General features: G+C 38.7%; 1 protein-coding gene across 6 annotated transcripts in view; it reads left to right on the top strand.

The window, feature by feature from the left end:
* ARFIP1 (ADP ribosylation factor interacting protein 1) overlaps positions 1-20,936 on the top strand; it is a 156,637-nt gene extending 135,701 nt beyond the window's left edge. For all 6 annotated transcript variants that reach the window (XM_036763820.1, XM_036763818.1, XM_036763815.1 and 3 more), the window contains one exon: positions 18,991-20,936. In XM_036763820.1, coding sequence (XP_036619715.1) covers positions 18,991-19,146 — 156 coding nt within the window. In that variant the 3' untranslated portion in view covers positions 19,147-20,936. The remainder of the gene's footprint in view (positions 1-18,990) is intronic.
* Positions 20,937-21,949: the final 1,013 nt, after the last annotated feature.

Here is a 21,949-nt window from a genome sequence, read left to right as displayed (position 1 = left end):
TCTCTACTGGCTGGACCCTTTAAAAAATAGATTTATACTCTCTTTGCTGGTACAGTTCCTCTCCCCAGCTTGCTGCTCACTTACTGAAGACTCCGTTTCCATAATAAGGCCTCCCTATGGCCCACTGCCTCTTCCTCACCTGCCTCTGCTGGCTTCTGGGAGGCTTTTTTTGAGTTCTGGATTGGATGGAGAAACTTACTTCTGAAGAGATATTTTCCCCCAATTTATTAATCACATTTATTTCTGGAGTCATTTTCAAATATTTGCTGGGGTTTCTCTCATAGAAGAGCTAGCCTTCTTTATGAGCCCTCACTTTATGTTCTTAGAATTGCATTCTTGAGAGCTTCCCATCCCTCCTGAGATGATTTCTCTGGAGAATTTTCACCTATAGGAACCCAACTATCCTTCCAAACCTAAGGTACATGTCAGAATCTGAGCTTTCTTCTTCTCTTTCACAAATTCTAAGATGGAGTGGTCACCTCCCCCCGCCTCGCCCCCCGCACACACTATTTTTCACCGTCTTTGTTCCAGCAACCAATTCCTCCTTACTGTTGAGATTAGTGCCTGCCTTCATTCCTCAGTCATCCATGAAGGATAAAATTCTCATTAAGACAAGCCAAGAAAGTATTAACTCCGGTTTTTGTCAGAGGCAGAATGCCAATAATTGTTTGAAAATTTGAAGTTCTCCACCACCACTATGGCCTGCCTTCATGCTAGTCTCGTGATTTTCTTGAACTTCTCTGCTTCTTCTTTCCAGGTGGTGTGCAATATGTTCTGATAATATATCCTTATATTTGTCCCACTGTTGATCTTCACCAAAATATTCTCCTTCACACTTACCCCCTTCTCCGATTTCCTTATATGAATATATCTTCTTAATATACAACAATACTCTGTCTACCCTCCCCACTTTTATCTGTTCTGCTGGTTAAGATAGACTCTTCCAGAGCCATATTCCTGTAATGAACATGTCCCATCCTACCAAGCCTCCGTGATACCTGTGAGGTCAGATTTGCCTGCCTACCTCAGGATCATGAGTTCACTTTGTCCTTTACCTCTCTTTTGTGCATTTATCTAAAGGTGTTTAAGTCCAGGGGTTTTCTTGTGGTTTCTTTCCTGGATTTTTGTCTACCATGAATTTCTGTGCATCTTACTGTGCTGCTGTTCTTACATTGGAGTTGCCCTCCATGGCATCTAGTTTGGCAGACAGATATAAACAGTTTTCTGTCTTCCCCTTGCTTTTTGTTTTAAAGTACTTTCAATTAGATTTTCCGGACTGTTAGTACCTATGTACTTCTTCTAGTACCACAGGAGCCCATTATTCCTAACTTTTAAGCCATGTTTCAGGGATCCAAATCCCATTCTCTGATACCATTTTACTTCCCAAATCTTCCTTTCTCTCTTAAGACCTTTACCTTCATTCAACAGCAGTGATAAAAATACCACCTGTGCTTCAAGCCCCAGGACCTCTTTTTCTTGCCTAACATTTCATAGACTTTAGCAGTGCTTTCTAGATTTCTTCAGGGAGTCTCTTTTTTAACCACTTGGACTACCACAGACAGGTAGTAGTCATCAGGTGTGATAGGCCTTGGGAGTTGGTTTCTCAGCCACATCCTTCAGGAACCCTGCTGACCAGTATTCTTATCCAGTCAACACTATTCTTCTCTTCTCTGTTCCTTCCTACATACTGTCCCTTGAAGACATTACCTCTGGATCCACAACACTCCTTGGAGCCTAAAGAAGCTCCTTCCCTTTCGTCTGTCACATTCTTCCACTCAGAGACCTCCTGACACTGTCTAGGATTACCTCAGTGTCTTTGGATCCTACATTAAAGCCCTTCCCCTTCTCCTGCTTTTTTTTTTTTTTTTGCTTGGGGCTTTGGGGGCGGGGGGAGGGATATACCTTCTCCTTCCTTTCATTCTGGATGAAAGAAAGCCTATCTTCCCAATCCTTTTGCCTTCTCTTCCAAGAGGGAGGCTAGAGCAGCCTGCAGTTTGAGCATGGATAACCAGATAGATAGTTTGTATTATGTGCAGAATTAGTGTGGAATTATAAAACGTGTAGAATTCCTCCTACTCCCTGTGCTTCTTCAGAGCTTCATAGTTCTAGATAGGAGCTCTTTTGGCCAAGGCCCCTGGAGAAACATCGTAACCACTCTCTAGGGTGAAGAGCAATCTTCAGTTCTCTTCACTTCAGCACTTTCTAAAGAAATATCTTCAGTGCTTAGACAGGTACGCATAGCTTCACTTTCCTCCTCTTACACATTTCTTTAGTGTTATGCCTTTTGCCTTCACAGGATCATAGGTCTAAAACTGAATGGTATCTTCAATGCCACAATAATCCAGCTCCTTAACTTTACAGATGAGGAAATTAAGGCCCAGGAAGGGTGTGACTTGCCCTGGGCCTCACAGGTGGTGTCCGAAGCAGGATTTGAATCCAAGTCCTCTGATTCCAGAGTCTTTCCATATGTACCAAGTTGCCTCCTACTTCCTCATCCTTTTCTGAAAGCTCTTTTGTTCTTCTTCTTCTCCTCCCCTCCCCTCTAGAAGGAAAATGCTCTTAAATTTTAGAATAGCTATTACGTAATATGCAAAAATGTCACTTGATGACTTCTCAGTCCTGCCTATAAGAGTGGGCCCTTTTCTGACCAATGAGGGGAGGGGGACTTTTAAAGAAATTGTGTTAATGTCTTCTGTTTTTACATCAGTTGTGTGTGTGTGTGTGTGTATAGGCTTATATATCACCCATCCATCTCATACCTACCTTCACTTATTGTGGGAAGATAAAAAAAAAACAAAACTGGTCACTGGCCATATCTGCAAGTGTGTGCAGTACTCTACACCCATAGTACTCCACCTTTCTCTCAAGAGGAAGCATATTTCATCTTCTTTATGGAACAAAGATTGGTTATTACATCTAATATGAGTATAAATACCTTTTAATGTTGGGTGGGGAGGAATCATGTGCAGTTATTACTCTTCCATGCAATGGGCTATGCTGAGCCCTAGAACACAAATATAGGCAAGCCATATCCGTGAGGGACTTACATTCTAACGGGAGAGAGTAGCCCATAAAAGAGAGCTGGAAAGCTTGAGGGGACATGGGGCAAAGAGGGCAGATTACGTGCTTGGCCAGAAAGGGGCTGATAAGGAGGAGAGGAAGTCTTGAGAGTCAAATCATGAATGAAGTGAAGTGTGACTGGGCCCCCTCCTGAAATAGTGGACCATGAAAACTGTCACTGTTAGGGAGAATGGGGCATTTCTCCAGGGTGGGAAGGTGGTTGCGAGTCAAGTTGGGAATCAGAGTACACTGTTTTCCTGCTGTTTTCACTGTCACTTAATCCAAGGCTTCCCATGTTCTGTGGCTTCTTTATATTTGTCATTTCTTGAAATAGAATGTTTCATTGTATTGATATACCACAGTTTGTTCAGTCATTTGGGGGAGAGGAGGGTGCTTTAAGAACATTTCTCCGTTGGTTATGATGGTTCAGGATTCTCAATTATACATCATCTCTAGAGAACATTTATATTAAATGATGGGGCTTCGTGTCAGGGAGCAAATGATCATTAATAGAGGCACTGTGCACTTTCCAAAATACAGTCCAGCCCACTCTTTTGTTCTGAAGCCCCTCTTTAGATCCCGGATGACCCTAATTTGCCTCTTGACTCCCAGGTCAGTGTTCTTTGGACCTTATCACCTTGACTCTGACAGTCTGGATCTTCAAGAAGTTATGACCTGGTTGAGGAAAGGATTTAAATTTTAAAATTAAAGGACAAGGCACAGGATATGTGTAATAAACATTAAAGGACAGAGTACAGACAGTCACTACAAGTATATAAAAGGTGGGAAGAAGTTTGACCCCTCCAGGATTTTATCATTTGGACTGTCCAATAGTCCTAGATAGAAAGATCCCCATCTTGTACTAGAAACTTGGCCAGCCCTCCTATAAATATATACAAGTTGCAAAATGGTGAAATTTAGGTTTGATATTATGAAGAACTTTCTAACAAAGTTATAGCAGATTCCCCCTCCCTGGAAGTCTGTGAGCAAAGCCTGAATGACCACTTGACGACTACTCTGCAGAAGTACTTGTTCACTGATGGTTTGGACCAGGTGGTTACTGAGCTCCCATCTTGACTCTTCTGTCATCCTGTGGTACAGAACTTACAGGTTCCCCCATGGTCTTTGCTGCAATCCCTTATTTTAGGATGCCCAACAGTGTATCCAGCAGCCAAAGTAATCTCCTTCATGACAGATGACCTCTAGCAAGCAAATTTATTGCTTATTACCATACATTAGTAGGGAGCTCTCTGTTGTGTTTTTTGTGGTGAGAAATGAATCTCTTATCACAGCGTATAGAATTAGAGAACAGAGACAATAAGAAAATGGTGCATCTCCTAACTCTCAGAAGGGAAAAACAAACACTATAAATTTATAGAGAAGAGGTGGCAAATGCCTTTTATTTGTTTGTGAACATTTGTATTTTCACTTTTTGGGGGGGGGGGAGTGGAGAGAAAGAGATTATAAAATATAGTATGACTTGCCAAATTCCAAGACATAAATTGGAGCTTTATATTTGCCTTGGATTTTTGCAGGTGATACTGTTTTGTCAGTTAGTATGTACAGAAACTTTTCTTTTTTTTCCCTTCAAAACTTGTGAATTTATTTATATTAGAAAAAGATGATTGCACCTGAAACTGCACATCTATGTGCAGTTGTCTTTTTTTATTCTACTTTGTTATGGAAATGCTCTATTTCATAAACTAAAAATAAAGTTTAAAAAACAAATTCACAAATTTTGAAGAGAAAAAAAGCATAAACTTTTCAGAACAGGGAGCTGCCATCTTTTCTGTGACTTCCTGTTTTTTACCTTGGCTGTCAGTGATGTGGTGAAATCTCTCCATGAGTCAGGAAAGTAAACTCTCTTCTTCCACCCCCACTTGCAGTTCATTTTCGTCTTTGCTTCTCTTGTTCCTCTCACAGTGCCCACACCCATGTTCCTGATCCTACTTCTCTTCTTTCCCAACTCAAGGTTGCTCTGAAATGACAGGTAGCTCCAAAAATATTAATGGCCTAATAAAATTACACCCCATGGAGCTAATGGAAGGCTAAGAATGCTACGCTGCTTCTTTCTGTGCTGTTCTCTTGCTCTTCTATCTGCTAGAAAATGATGAATAAGAAAGAGCTTTATAGCTACAACCACTATCTCAATTTGCACGGTGTTTAAGAAACATGAAAGTATTTAACACAAAAAGGTCTTCCTAAATTTTTGTGTGGATTGCTTATGCTCTACAGATCTGAAGTATTTGCCTCAGTTTAGTATTTCTATAGATAATACTAACACTACCTTACAAGCTCAATGAGAGAGGTAACTAATAATTTTTGTGAAGCACTTAGCATTTATATACCACATTCACATTTGGTAATTCATCTTTAACAACAAGGAAATGTCTGCTTCTGTGTTTACTACATGAATATCTGTCAATAAGTAGGTGTATGTGTACTAATTAACTAAATGAGACCTGGGTAAAAAAGCTCAAGTGGGTGGGAATAAAATGCAGTTTACAGCTTTGGTGCCTAAGAATTAATGCTAATTTCTGCAGCTTCCCAACTTAAAACAGGCCTGTAATTTCATTGTTATTGCAGATTCATGGGAATAAAGTCCCTTTTCCAGTGAAGACTAGTCAGTACTCCACTTAGAGAACTGCTCAGGGTACTAAGAGATTAAGTGACTTGCCTAGGGTCACACGGTTTGGCTAAGGCCTCTTTTAAAAGTCATTAGCTACTCATAGCACAAAAGTTTTCAAACTAATGCATGTGGCCCAACTTTCAGTTGACTTTACATACTTACACACTTCCCTTGCATTCCTGTAGTCAGTGATGAATTAGAGCACTTTTTTCAGTGACTATTGATAGCTTTGATTTTTTTTCTTCTAAAGAATTCCTGTTCATCTTTGGATTTATCCATCACCTAGTTTCTACCTCTTTTGGTCTCAGTCCTCACTGATGAATATTGGTATTTATTTTGCCAGTCGACATTAAAAGTATTTTTGCATATAGTTGAGGTCTCTCAGCAAATCTTACTCCAAAAGTTATTCTAACTCATGATTATGTTCAGGCTGCTGTGAATTCGGTTGATCTTTGTTTCCTGTAATTGAGTGGCAACTATTGTTTGGACTAGGATTCGCCGCAAATGTGTCATCTCATTTTTTCTGACAGGAGAATGCGTGTTGATTTCTGTTCCTTCAGAATGGAGAACTTTAGGGAAAATTCAGTACTGTGTTGTTATCCTAACTTTAGAAAGCAGATTTAGCTTTTGGTGTTTCTCCCTACCTGAGCCCAGACGAGGCACTAGGCAGAATTGTGAAGTAGGTGAAAGGTTATCCCTGGTGCCCTCCACCCTTCTTTTCTCCTTCCCTTTATACTCTAAAATTCATTTGAAATTGTTTTTAAGTCTTTTATTTAGTGTGCACATTATTCCAAATATAGTTTAGTCTTCCTTTGAGAGGCAGTGTGATGTGTGCAAAAAGCACTGTGTTAGCCCATCCTGCCAATGACTGACCTCGCGCAGGTCTAGGGTACGTTTCCTCTGCTGTAAATAAAGTACAGTGTTTAGACTAGATGATCTCCTTAAGTTCCTTTCCAGGTATTAGATTCTTTTTTCCTACTGTGTCTTTACTGCCCACATCAATATTCATTAAACAGTCTAAGAAAATCAGTATCTCACTAACCTTCAGTCTTTCCCTGTCTACTGGCTGCTTTCCCATTGCCTACAAGCATGCCCATAGCTCCCTCATCCTCCGAAAAAAACCCTCACTTGATTTGTCTGTCACTTCTAGCTGTCTCCCCATGGCTCTCCTACCTTTCTGGGCTATTCTCCTTGAGAATATCTGTCTACAGTCAGTACCTCCACTTCCTTTCCTGTCACTCTCATTTTAATTCTAGTCTGGATTCCAGCCTCATCATTCAACCTGAAACAGCTCTTTCCAAAATTATTAGCGATCTCTAACTTGCCACATCTAATGCCTTTTTCACAATTTTTACCTTTTTTTAAGTTATTTTTCATTTAGTTAAATATTTCCCAATTACATTTCTAAAACTTTTAACATTCTTTTTTTTATTGCTGAGTTCCAAATTCTCACCCTCCCTAATGGCCCTATTCTGCCCATTGAGACAGCAAGCAATACGATATTAAGTATGTAAAGTCATGCAAAACATTTCCATATTAGCCATGTTGCAGAAGAAAACACACACACACACAAAATAAAGTGAAAAAAAGCATATTTCAATCCGTACTCAAGAGTTCGTCAGTTCTCTCTCTGGAGGCGGATAGCATTTTTCATCATGGGTCCTGATTGATCAGAGTAGCTAAGTCTTTCACAGTCGATCATTATTACATTATTATCATTAATGTGCACGTGTCCTGGTTCTGCTCACTTCACTTTGCATCGATTCATGTTTTTCTGAAACCATCCTACTCATCATTTCGTATGATGCAATAGTAGTCCTTCACAATATAAACCCACAACTTGTTCAGCCAGTCCCCATTTGATGGGCAGCCCCTCAATTTCCAATTCACAAAAAATCATTATGAAATATTTTAATATATTTTCCCCTTTTCTTTGATACCTTCGGGATACCGACGTAGGAGTGCTATTGTTTCGTGAAAAGGTATGCACAGTTTTATCACCCTTTGAGCGTAGTTCCAAATTGTTCTCCACAATGGTTGGACCAGTTCACAATTCCAACAGCATAGTGTCCCTATTTGTCCACATCCCCTTCAGCATTTATCATTCTATTTTTCTGTCCTATTAGCCATTCTAAGGGGGGTGAAGTGGTATCTGAGATGTTTCCCTTGCGTTCCTGTAGTCAGTGATGAATTAGAGCACTTTTTTCAGTGATTATTGATAGCTTTGATTTTTTTTCTTCTAAAGAATTCCTCTTCATGTCTTTTGACTACTAATTAGAGAATGTCTCTTGGCTTAGTTCCCTGTATTTTTGAGAAGTGAGGCCTTTATCAGAGAAACTTGCTGAAAATTTTTCCCAGTTCCATTTCATTGGTGCAAAACCTTTCAAGTTTGATATAATCAAAATTATCCATCTTACTTCCCATGATCCTCTCTATCTCTTGTTTTGACCACATACTCTTTCCTTATCCATTGATCTGAAAGGTAATCTTTTCCAAGCTCCCCTAATTTACTTATATCACCCTTTATGTCTGAATCATTTATTCATTTTTTCCTTCTTTTCCAATACAATGTGAGATATATCACCCTGTACCCAATTTCTGCCAATCTGCTTTCCAGTTTTCTCAGTAATTTTTATCAGATGGTGGGTTCTTGCCCCAAGAGCTTGGATCTTTGGGCTTATCAAACACTAGATTACTATGGTCATTTACTACTGTGTATTGTGTACCTAAACTCTTCCACTGATCCACCATTCTGTTCCTTAGCCAGTACTAGATTGTTTTCATGATTACCTCTTTGTAATATAATTTGAAATCTGGTACTGTGAGGGTGCTTTCCTTTACTTTTTTTTTTGTTAATTCTCTTGATATTCTTGACCTTTTCTACTTCCAGATGAATAGTTATATTTCCTAGCTCTATAAAATAATTCTTTGCTTACTTGATTGGTATGGCACTAAGTAAGTAAATTAACTTAGGTAGAGTTCTCATCTTTATTATGTTGTCTCAGCCTACCCATGAGCAATTAATATGTCTCCAGTTCTTTAGATCTATCTTTATTTGAAAAGTTGTGTAAGATCATATAATCCCTGGGTTTGTCTTGGGAGGTTGACTTTCAAGTATTTTATATTGTCTGCAGGTATTTTAAATTGAATTTCTCTTTCTGCCTTTTCCTGCTAGATTTTGTTGGAAACATAGAAATCTGATTATGTGGGTTTATTTATATGCTGTAACTTCGCTAAAGTTGTTCATTGTTTCAGTTAGTTGTTTAGTGGATTCTCTAGGATCCTCTAAGTATACCATCATATCATCTGCAGAGAGTGATAGTTTTGTTTCCTCATTGTCTATTTCTATTACTCCAATGTCTTTTTCTTCCCTTATTCCTACAGCTAGAACTTCTAGAACAATAATGGTGATCATGAACATCCTTGCTTCACCCCTGATCTTATTGGAAAGGATTCTAGCTTATCCCCATTACAGATGATGTTTGCTGATGGTTTTCAGGGGTGGGGAACCTACAGCCTCGAGGCCACATGTAGCCTTCTAGGTCCTCAGGTATGGCCCTTTGATTGAATCCAAACTTCACAGAACAAGTGCCCTTAATTTAATAAAAGGATTTGTTCTGTAAAACTTGGATTCAGTCAAAGGGCCACACATGAGGACCTAGAAGGCCACAGGTTCCCCACCTATGGTTTAGATAGATAGTACTTATCATTTTAAGGAGCTCTCCCATTATTCCTATGTTTTCTTGTATTTTTAATAGGAATGGATGCTGTATTTTGTCAAAGGCCTTTTCTGCATCTCTCAAGCTAATCATATTATTTCTATTGCTTTTATTACTATACAGTCAGTTGTGCTGATAGTTTTCCTAATATTGAAGCAGCCCTGCATTCCTGGTGTAAGTCCCACCTGGTCACAGTGTATGATCCTGGTCATATATTGCTGTAATCAGCCCTCCTCATTCTTGATCTCTCTTCATCCTTGGACACTATTGTCATCATTCTTTGGTATTGTCATCCTACTTGGTTATTTTCTTCTCTATATATTTTTATGACCCTTATTCTTTCCTGATTTTCATTCTTTCCTGGTCTCTCCTCTGTTCCCTTTGCTGAATCTTCATCTGGGTCATGCCCACTAACCATGGGTGTACCCTGGTTCTCTTCCCTTTTTCCTATAAGCTGTTTACTTGGTGATATCATCAGTTCCTGTAGATTCAGTTTTTTTCTGTGCACATGATTCCCAGGTCTGCTTCTCCAGCCCTCACTTCCCTCAGCTTCCAGGCTCACATCTCCATTTACCTTTTGATTATCTCAGATGGGATGTCCCATAGATATCTGAACCTCAGCATGTCCGAAACCAAATTCATTATCTTTCCCCAAAACTCTTTCCTCTGCCTCACTTCACTATTACTTTCCAGAGTTACCAGGCTTACAGACTAGGTGTCGTGTTCCAGTCCTCACTCTCTTTCACACTCTATAATAATATTGCCACATCCTGTTGATTCTGCTTTGGTGGCGTCTCTCATAGACACCCCTTTCTCTCTTGTGACACTGCCACCTTCCTAGAATAGACCTTCCCTGCCTCATGCCTGAGCTACTAAAGGAGGTGACTGGTTGATCTTGCTGCAAATGTCTTCCCATTCCAGTTCATCTTCAACTCAGCTGTTAAATTGATCTTCTTAAAGCACAGGTCTTTTTCCATGTCTCCCTCTGAAACACACACACACACACACACACACACACACACACACACACACACACACACACACACACACACTTGGTAAACTCTAGTGGCTCCTTATTACCTCCAGAATTAAATATAAAATCTTCATAACCTAGTGTTTTCTTGCCTTTCCAGTCTTGTTACTGTTTTTCTTATTTTCTTGTCATTGGCTCAACTCGTTATTCACTATCACTCTTTCACACCCCACTTTAAAAAGCTTCAAGCTAGTCAAGTCTGGTCAGCTATGATTATACTTTAATTTCTGTGAATAAAACAATAGAAAAATGGCTTGAAATAAACCACAATCACTACTGGGACCACTCATCCAGCCTCTTCTACCTTCATACTCTAAACTTATCCTGCTTAAGAGATTAGATTCCTTTGTATTGCTCCTTAACAGTGTTAATAGTAAAGCAAAACCGCTGAATGCACCTGGATTACTATTATCAGTTTTATTTTAATCTTGTCGATACTAGTAAGAAACTAGTGGTATAACATAATCATAGTAGTAGAAATTAACATCTCATTTACATGACATTATTAAATAAACCATCTCCTAAAAATGAATTAATTTGAATTTGAAATAATTAATATGAAAAATAGAGCTATGGTGGCAAAGAATTGGAAATCAAGGGATTCCCATCAATTGGTTAATGGCTGAACAAGTTGTGGTATAGGAATGTAATGGAATACTGTTGCACTGTACGGAATGATGAGCAGACAGGCTTCAGAATAACCTGGAAAGATGTATCTGAACTGATGCTGAGTGAGGGGAGCAGAACCAGGAGAACATTGTACACAGTTAACAGTTACATTGCACAATGGCTAATTTTGATAGACTTGGCACTTCTCAGCAATGCAGGGTTCTAAGACAACTCCAAAAGACTCGGGGTAGAAGATGCTATCCACATCCACAGAAAGAATTACGGAATCTGAGTACAGATTGAAGCAGACTATTTGCTCTCTTTTTTTTGTTGTTGTTTTGTTTCTTCTTTCTCATGGTTCATTCCATTGGTTATAATTCTTCTTTACAACATGATTAATGTGAAAATATGTTTAGTGTGAAGGTATATGTAGAACCTACATTGGATTGCATGCCATCTTGGGAGGGAGGGGGGGAAATTTTGGAATTCAAAAACCTGTGGAACTGAATATTGTAAACTAAAAATAAATTAATTAAAATTTAAAAAAAGAGCTGTAAGTAACATTAGAGAGCATCTAAATTAACCCAGTTTTACAGATAAGAAAACAGAGACTCAGAGAAATACAGTGACTTATCCAAAGTCCCACCGAAAATTTGTCTTTTCAGGCCAAATTTAGTCCTCCTACTTTTTACTGTTAAGTACTTCCTCTCTTTACCCTCTTTTGCAGTGATAACTGTAAAAATTAAAACCCTGTTACTATGGAATGGCATTCTGGGAAGAGGGCAGGGTAGAAATACAGGAAGAAATTTAGGCAATGTAAGACTAAAAGATATCAATTAAAATTTATTTTAATACCCACAGTATCCTTAGTGTTATCTAGAAAAGCACTGGGCAGAGCTGCGTTCAGAATAACACTAGTCTTCTGCATATTTAATGCATGTTACAGTGCCGTTTCTTAGTTAACAAAGACTACAAAGATTATACACAGAAAAACTTAGTCTTCTCCTGATGCCAAATTTAGGATGTTTCTGTTCAGAGATGATCTGGGGGATTGATTTGAAGTAAAATGACTTAATTATATTCTGATACTCTGAATTTTTTGTTTTGGCACATTCATGGTAGAATAAAGTGCCAACTTAGCATTCTGATTTAGAGTCAAATCTGAGATCAAGCAGGATTTTAATGTAATAATCATTATCTGGAGTGCTAGCAGAATTGCTGCAGCTTGGGCTCTGGGAATCTAGATGTGTCACCTTTGGTGTGATATGAAAAACTGAGAGAGTTTGAAACAGTAAAACAAGTTTATTTGGTAAAAGAGTGACTAGAATTAAGACATGAAACACTGTCTCCAGTTTCCTTGTGGATTTGTGTCTTTTCCACCTTTCTCAGTAATTGAAATGTCAGGAAGAGGCTCACCAGGGAACTAGTCTGGACTTTGTGTCGACCTACAGGAATTCAAACCTGTCTTCTACATTTCCATTTCAACTAAATTTCACAGGTGTTTGTTTAGGTAAATATATAGCATATCCTTCTGTTTTGGAAACTAGAATTCCTCCTCAAAAGTCACTTGACTTCTCATGGTTTCCAAGAGACCCAAGTTTCATCGGGGGGAAGGGATCACTCACACTCACACGGCCTTTGCACACAGCTTCTAGGCTTTATTTGCATTGTGTCAGGTCTTCATCAGCCACAAGTAAATCTTTCCCACCACTTCCATCTAGCTCACTTACCACCCTCACAGATAAGGTCTGGATAGGTCTGTGAATGTCAGCAAAATCAGCAGGTTCGTGTTCCCTTTCTTCTTGGCCCTTTCCAGACCCTGGAAAACCCTTCTGTTTCAGTCCCTAAATTGAACCTACTAATTACAACGAGACTGTCCAGAATGTGCACGCTAAGAAAACCGCCCTATCGATACTAGCAGAGCATGGTGGATAGCAAAGCCACTTTGTGACCTCGTCAGTCATCTGTGACCAACATCTGCAAACAGGCCATAAATACCTTTAATGAGAAAAGCAACGGCATGGAATCTGCTAGCTTGTAGATTAAGAAGTGAAAAGGAGCTTAGAGGACATCCGGTCCAACCTCATATTACAGATGAGAAAACAAGCTCATTACCTGGGGTCTTCATGCAGCCAGTGTCAGGCTGGATTTGAACCCAAGTCTTTGTGATTCCAAATTTGGGTTGTCTGCACCATTAGTACATCAGTATTTCTCATGCACGTAGTTATCTGGGTGAGAGAAAGCCAACCCTAATTCTTAGCAGTGAATTTGGATAATTTTCCTAGAAGAAAGAAGACACTTTCCCCAATCAAGGTTCCAAAAATATATGTACACCTGTTTAGTTAACAGTCTTTTCATAGGACAGAACTCATGAAAGAGTATAGAAGGTCAGGGTTTTAGTTAGATAAGTAGTAGGGACCTCTGAGATCATGTACTCCAACCTCATTTTAAATGTGAAAGGAAACAGGCTCTGTGACGTTAAGTAATTTGTCCAGAGTCACAACAGCTAGCTGGGGCTGTAACCCCGGAGGTCTCCTGGCTCTCATTTCATGCTGCGTCACACTACTCCCTCCTGTAGTTCACAAAAAAGGTCCTGAACAGGTGGAAGAAAAGAATTTTGCTGACACAGAACATCCATTTATTGAACAAAAAAATAGCAAATAGGATGAATTGTTTCTCTCATTAGAAATGTTCATTCCCTCCCTCCGCCCCCACCTTTATAAAGAGAGTTTAATTTGGAGAGAAAAATGTAAGGTTTGGGGGTTTTACTTTCAGTTCCAAGCAGGCTCAGCCTGAGAGACAATGATAAGGTGAATCGAATTGGAGAGCAGCAATATCTTGTCTGCTCCAGGGCCTAGAAGTGCAGAGAGGTACTTGCCTGTTTTGTAGGTATAGTGCATTTGCTCCATTAGGACCTGAGAAGAAAATCTGAAATTAAAAGATTCAGCTTAAGCAAAACAGTAAATTTATAAAGAATATGTCTGTGAATACTATGCCAAGGGTTGAGTGTTTCATTGTTTAAGTAATATGTGCTTATTATAGCTTACTTTAAGCCTAAATAAAACCCAGGCCCTTGTCTCACTTGAGTTCCATGGTATCTGCAATACCTGCACTCTTTCTGCCTTCTAGGAATATTGTAGGTGCCTAGGCCTTGAGTAAAACAGCTTTCTTCCCTACCTTCTCTTTCCTCGTGGCCTTCAGAGTCTGTCTTCCTCCTTTTCCCTTCCTCATCTCTCTCCCCAGATGAAAAATCTCCCTCTCCAAACAGAAATGTCAATTATGCTAAATGTTTGTATTTTTAAATATATCAAGTCATTAGGCTTCAGTAAGGAAGCTCTCTAGCTGGAATTTTATCATTAGCCAGCTTTTTTGAAGGAATTGTTTTAAAGAACCAGAGACCTTCCTTTCATCCTTAAAATCTCACCTACTCTGGCTTTGTAACATATGCCCTGCTTGTGATCTTACATTAGAATTTTTTTTTAAGTATTGATGTCTTCATTTCCAACTGTACCCTCTCCCCATCCCCCTGCTCAACAGGCCTTTCTTATAACAAAGATTAAAAGGGAAAAAGAGAAAAGAGTTTCACCAAACCAGCTAGCACATGCACCGTATCCAACGTCATCTGCAGTACTCTCCGGGTGGAAATGCATTTTCTGTACTCTTCCCAGATTTGGTCATTTCATTTCTTATTGCTGTTTACATTGTTGTTTGCTATTTGCATATTGTTTTCTGGTTCTGTTTGATTCACTCCGGATCAGTCCATTTTCCCATGTTTTTTCAGAATTCTTCATGTTTATTGCTTTTTACAGTGAAATAATGTTCCATTACATTCACATATTAGAGTTTGTTTTTCACTTGACAGGTACTTACCTTCTTTACAGTTTCTTTACTACTGCAAAAACATTGCAGTGAACATTTGAAATACATGATGCCTTACTTTCTGTCTTTGACCACCATGAAGTATATGCCATTCAGTAGATAAAGGGGCTAATAAACATTTTTGTCACTTTTAATTAAATTAAAACATCAATGCAGTTCCTCAAAATCCTAGACAAGAAGAATGGTGCATAATTTCAGAGTAGGCCTGTTGGGCAGAGTTAATACAAGACATTTGTGTGCCCCAGGCAAGACTGGAAAATTGCAACTCCTTCCCCCCATCATAAGCTATAGAGGTCTTGACTTATATCGTAAATATTTGTGGGCTGTTAGAAAGTAGCATTTCTATGTGTTTGTTAATATTAGCTTACTGTCATTCTTAGTCAAAGCAAATGAAAATCTTTAAAATTGAAATAGGATTTTTCTGGCATGAAAAAGAAAACTTTTAAAAATATTTAAAAATCACTTGTGCCAACTGCTTACCTTATATAACTCTAGCCCTGTGTTTTTTCCAGGTTTAAGGATTTCACTTGAGATAGTTCATCAGGCTTTTGGTCTCTAGCATTGCCCAAGACTGGGCTGTTGTTAATTGTCCGTACAGCTGTTAGTTTTCGTGTTGTTGCATGATGCATTTTAGCTCCCTGTTGAAATAGCTCCTCTTCCAGATGCTCCTTATCTGCTATCTATCTCTGTCAGAGGAAGAGGGAAAAAAAATCCTTTTGTTTTGAGACCTTGGGGTGAATGAAGAGTGTTAGAAACCTCAAGGCTTGAAGAGGTACAGAGCTTACCCTGCTCTTAAAGAGGTAGAGAGCTTACCCTGCTTGTTCTCAGGGTTTATGATGCAGTTGCCAGGAATAACCATACCATTCAATTCTCCTCTTGTACAACTCACTTTGGGTTCAGCAGAGTAGAAATTCATTATAATAATGTTTCTTGCCTGTTTGTTTAGTGACTATATCACATTTATCAAGGAGGTTATTTGGGTGGGGGGTGGCTTTTTTTCCACCCACAACTGAGATGCATAAAATAATTCACTAAAATTAAAGGTGGATCCAAGCTGTGCCTTGTTGACAGTGTGACTATACTGAGATGACTCAGACCATGATCCCCAGTTAAACACTTTCAGATTAAAATGCACAGACTTGTCCTGTGCTATAGCTTGAGAGGTGTGGGTTGGTCTCTGATCTCAGCTGCTCATCTCTCCTCCCTTGCCTTTTAGATTAGAAAAAAACAGTATTTTTTGCCTATGATTGCATAGAAATGGAAAGGGGCATCCCCCAAAAAGCAAACGAGACTGAGGTACCTCTCAGCCAGAACGGAGGTATTGTATTGCTCCGTTTGGTTCTCAGGAGTTGGTGTTCAGATTCTGCCTTTGGACCAGACTGTCCCATTTTTTCTAGCAGGTGGGCATGCACTAAATGGATGATTTCTACCTGTATGTGCAGCCCCTGACTTATGTGCCTTCCACATGTCTAATCTCCCGAAAGTAGCTTTCCTAGCTAAGTGAACTATTAATTTCCAGAACTCCCTTTTCCTCCCCATTCTTGCTTCTTGGGGTACCCTTGTGCCTCCCCCATCCCACGTAGGTTCATTAGTGGCAACCCTAGTAGGAGGGAAGCGGTACGGAGGGTAAATCCCCTAGACTGCTCCTCTCCTTCCCCTTTCATCATTGTACTTCCTCCCATCCTACTGGGCCCCTCCTTCCCCATCATTTTTCCTCATCCTTTGTGTCCTTTTTCTAGGTGCCCACCCGCCCTCCCTAACAACATTTTATTTAACTACTTTATATTTATTTTAGATTTATTCTGTACATACTTATTTTTACACTTTATTATCACTCCCACCTCACTGTCCTCAGTAGAACATAAGTTCCTTAAGGGTAGGAATTGTTTTACTTTTTGAATTTGTGTCCCCAGCAGCTAGCATGTAGTTGGTGTTTAATAAATGCTTGTTGATTGATTGTTTCAATTTCCCTTAGAAAACCTTTTTAAAAAACTGTACTCAGTGGGCCAAGAAGATAAAAAACCTTTGTCAGGAACAACAGGTGGTGGCAGAGGACAAGAAAGCAGAAAGAGCCATCAATCCTTGGGCTCTTATAATTTTTTTTTAAAGGTAATTAGAGAACCAGTATCCCTGATGGACATTTTATTACCAAGACCTCAGCTGCCTCATCATCTTTTCTGCCTTTCTGGCCGGACTCTCTTGCCCTAGGCCATTAGAAGCCAGTCTCAGGGGCATAAGACCACTCAAGTGCCTACTTCCACTTCTGGATTGAGAGGGGCGACCCCGGTGGCACCCTGAATGGCTTTCTGGGTGCATTTTCCCATAGAAACATTGTTTGACATGCTCGTTTACATTCTATAGTCTCTTAATACAGTGCTCTAGGTCAGTTTTTGTATACTAGCCAGAAAAAAAATCCGACCATCATGGAGAGTATTGTTTCTATGAGAAGATACATCCCAAGTCCTAAACAACTAACCTCAAACAAATTGCTAGAAGATGTACTTTTCCCAGGTTGGGGGGGCTACATGTCTTAGTTTGTATGTCCAACAGCAGGGTTCATCTTTCCCCCATCTATTACTACCCCCATTACTCTGCCTTTCCCCTCCCCCCAAGCCTTTCAGAGCAGTTGTACAAAAGCCGGCTCCGAAGAGTTCAGATCCTGGGGATCTTTTCAGCAAAGAAGCTTTGTGTGTTTCTTTGGTGGTGTCATACTAAATCATCTGGCCAGGTGCAGTGAGTCATGGTTGTTTAGAAGGCAAGGTGGGACAGTGTCACCCATAGTATGTTAGCCTTTCGTTTCTTGGCCTACTTTAGATGCGATTAAATCACAAATCAAAATGGATTTGGCCTCTCTAAACTTTAAATGTGTAATAAAACTACGTGATTAATGCAGTTTAGCCTTGCTTTTAGACCCTAGAATCAAAATTATAGTAATGTTGCTTACAAATCCTTCTTAAAGAACTTTTTAGTCTCAGCCAATTCAGTAAATGCGACCAGTTTCATTATCATAATCATTAAAGTCACCTAAATGTTTGCTCTTTGTGGTAAGCTACAGAAACATTGAGTTCTGATATGAAAATATTTCTACCTTTATAAATATAGCTTCTTTGTTCCTAGGGAAAATTGTACATCTTTTCTCTCTGAATTTTGTGAGAAATGAGGGAGGGGGGAGCTGCAGACATACAACATTTAATTCAGACAGGTGTGGTTTTATGTGTAAAAAGATTAAAATCACATTAAGAGTTATTTGGTAGTTTCCCCTTTGAATTGTTAAACAAATAGTATCAGAGACCCCTTTTTACAGTCTGGTAGAAGGTGTGACCCCCTTCCCAGGGTGTTTTTAAATGCATAGTGTATATAGAATTTAAAAGGAAACCAATTATATTGAAATAGAGTTATCCAAATATTTTTTAAACCCAGTTAACAGACCCCAGGTAAAGTGCTTTGGCTTAATAAAATGTATTAATATAAATCATTGGAAGAACCAGGTATTTGAAAATGGCTATGAAAGTCATGTGAGATTTAAATAAATTGACTTTAAGGAAAGCATTCACTGTCCTTAGCTTAATCTTTAAGGATAAGTGGTCTAATAATTAAAATGATTTGAAAAGCACCATGCGACTCAGTTTTACATTGTATTCAGCTTGTTTTTGAAGCAGACCCTTCATATGAAGCTGTCTCTTATTTGGTGTAGCAGTTGTGTAGGCATGCACTATACATGCACAGTGGACAGTCTACACGATTCTGAGCAAACTTCATTTTGTGAGGGAGTTCAGCAAAATTAACATAAAATTAATGCATCGAAGAGTGTTTGGAAATATTTAATTGTGTAGTTAGTTTTTATAAATACTCAATGCCCAGAAAAACATGAAATAGGCACTGATTCACCAGCCTCATCAGACACTCTCTTCCAGTCTGCATGGAATACTAAATCACTGTGAATAACTTTGTGAAGGAGGGGTGATGACTTGCACTACTTAATTAAAGCATGTAATAAATTACCTTCCAGTTCAGTGTCAGTGTGCTTGCTTGGTCTTTTAACTCTCTGCTTTTGTCCACAGGTTAAAGTATTGCACAATCAGCTAGTCCTTTTCCACAATGCCATCACAGCTTACTTTGCTGGGAATCAGAAGCAGCTTGAACAGACACTCAAACAGTTCCACATCAAATTGAAAACTCCTGGAGTGGATGCCCCATCCTGGCTCGAAGAACAGTAATCAGACCTGGAAAAAAAAAAAGACCCATTGTCATCTGAGAACCCAATAAGAATTGGAGGGGGGAGGACCCTTGTGTTGATTCTTGCACAAACAGCTTTAATTTTTCCCTCTTAATACTTTAACAATTGAACTGTTCAAATTGATGGGAAGGTGGGTGGCTTTAATGTAAACATAATTTCTATAATCCAAACATAGCTTTTCTTTTGAAGAACTTCTTTCATATCGTGAGGGTTGTTGGCCATTTCTAATTTGAAAACATCTAAAATAGCTTTGCACTGACAAGATACAAACTTGTGGTTTCTGGTCCTCAAGATGTGGGCCAGTTGTGACTTTTCCAAAGGGAGGTTTTACATGATTTGTATCAACATCTAATATTTTATATATGAATATATTAAACATCTTTAAAAGATTCTTTTCCATGTATTATTTTAAAGAAGAAAGTAATACTATTTTACAGAGTAAAATTAAAGGGCATTTCTGCAGCATCCCAAGGAAGTAGCTATAATAGATGGTTGATTAATTTAAGGGATTGCAACAGATCCCTTCTTTAAGGATGGAGCTGTACCGCTAGAAGTTTGTTTCTTAAAAATTGTGAATGAACAAGAAGCATACTGTCTTTTCCATGTGGTTTCCAAGATCACAGTTGTATCATATAAAGACTTTGACTGGGTGGTTCTTATTCGCGATTTCATTTCTTACTAAAAAGTGAAACCTGTTTCTTTGAAGAGACCACCCGCTTGCCATTTGGTTGATCTTGGGTATTTTGACAGGTTAACTTTGGAATACAAGTTCTTGGTCATTTCTAGTCTAAAAATCTGTGACAGAAAACTTTTTAGGCAACGTTGCCCTTTCAATAATGTAGATTCCTGGACAGATTTCACTGTAATAATGCCATACTAGCCTTAAATCACAGAGAAGTGCCTTCTTAGATACAATAATTCCCTTTGAATCAGTGTATATGATCCACAGGGTAGCCCCTTCCAAATAATGTTTGCTGTGTCTGTCTCTAGCAGAAAGGGGCACTGTAGAAATGTTGGATTTCTTTGTACTCATTAAACCAAGTTTAAAGTTTATGGAAATATCGCTTTTTAAGATGTGTTTCCTTTTGAGGAATGGTAAGTGGAAAGGCCTTTTTTTTTCTTTTTTGATGGGGGGAGGGTACAGTTGGGTAGTAGAAGGAAGAAAGGAAGGAGACAGTAAGGAAAGGCAGTGATCTCTTAATTGCTGGTCAGTGTTGACTTCTTGTGAGTGACCCATATTGTTTTCGTTCATCAGTAGTGTAGTCCATATTAAATGTAAATTCTCTGTTAATTTTTTTGTCATAGACATTATAAATTAATATTATTTTGAGAGGTGTCTCTTGCAGATGTCCATTTATTTTGTGTTGAAATGAAGTACTCAAAAATCGCCGTTATTTACAACTATGTCAGCTATACGATTTGTTATATGTGTTCAAATGCCTTTCAGCCAAAAGGCATTTTGAGTTATTATGCCGGTTTTCAATGCCTAACACAATGTAACATGACTGTAAACCACAACCCTATTTTAAATCATTCCTCACTCTATATTTGTATTCTGACAGAGCCTTAGTTTATTCTTATGGCACAATTTTTTCTTGTGGTAATAGTTCATTTACATTCCTCAGAATGTGCCTCCATGTGAATTTTGTATTCTTATTAAAGATGTTTACTGCACTAGCTTCTTTCTTGTCTCTTGCTGGTTTAGAATATGGATACCCTTAGGACCAGTATGCCCCCCATCTCCAACTTGCAATAACTTATTTGGGTATGTTATGTTTAAGAATAGAAAAAATTCTGCTACCTTGATATAAAATTACTTTCTCTTCTTTGAGTTATTGTTTTCTCTTGCTTAGAGTGAATCTCCTTTGGGGAGTAAACCTCTTTAGACATTGGTGACACATTTTAGCATAGCAAAGATTGCCTTAGTCGGTGAACTATTTCATGATATTCCTTTTTTAATATACAATTATTGACGTTTATGTAAATGATATGTACAAATAATAATAACTGACATTTGTATAGCGCTTACTGTGTGCCAGACACTGTGTGTAAGCGCTTTACAATTCTTATCTCATTGGATTCTCACAACCATCCTGGGAGGCAGGTGCTATTATTATCCCCTTTTTTTTAGGTGGGGAAACTGAGACAAACAAGTTAAGTGACTTGCTCAGGGTCACGCAGCTACTAGGTGTCAATGAGAAGATCTGAATTTGGGTCTTCCCAAATTCATTCCAGGTGCTCCATCCAGAAGGTGGATGAATTACATGAAGCAGTTTATCATTAGTTTTTAACCTAAAAAAGTAAATTGAACCAAGGGAAGAAAAGAATCTTTTGGACAGAAGTAGGGAAAAGCTAAATTATATATTCATACACACACACACACACACACACACACACACACACACATCTGTTGAGCAACAAGTATAAGGAGGGAAAAAATGGTAGCTCTTCCCTTAAAATTTCAATTATTCATGAAAAATACACAGGTCTTCACGGTCTACAATGAAAGATGCAGAGCGAGAAGATACTAAACCTAAAAAAAATCCTATGTTTGCAGAAGGAATTCAGCAAAAATCTAACTTTAGAAATGAAGAGTTCCAAAACTTATGACACAACTGTAATTATGTTTCAGAAACTTACCCAAAATATTACATCTCTAATGAAAGCCAAGTATGTGACTAAGTAAAATCCCCTTAAGTCCTTTGCTTTATGACCATCTAATTAAGCTTGTCAAAACAGAAGTTTGGATCCTCTACTTACACTAAATTTAAATATATCGTGTA

This window comes from Trichosurus vulpecula, chromosome 6, assembly GCF_011100635.1.
Source record: "Trichosurus vulpecula isolate mTriVul1 chromosome 6, mTriVul1.pri, whole genome shotgun sequence".
NCBI classification, from domain to species: domain Eukaryota; kingdom Metazoa; phylum Chordata; class Mammalia; order Diprotodontia; family Phalangeridae; genus Trichosurus; species Trichosurus vulpecula.
The sequence above is the reverse complement of the archived record's forward strand: the minus strand, read 5'-3'. Positions and strand labels throughout refer to the sequence as shown.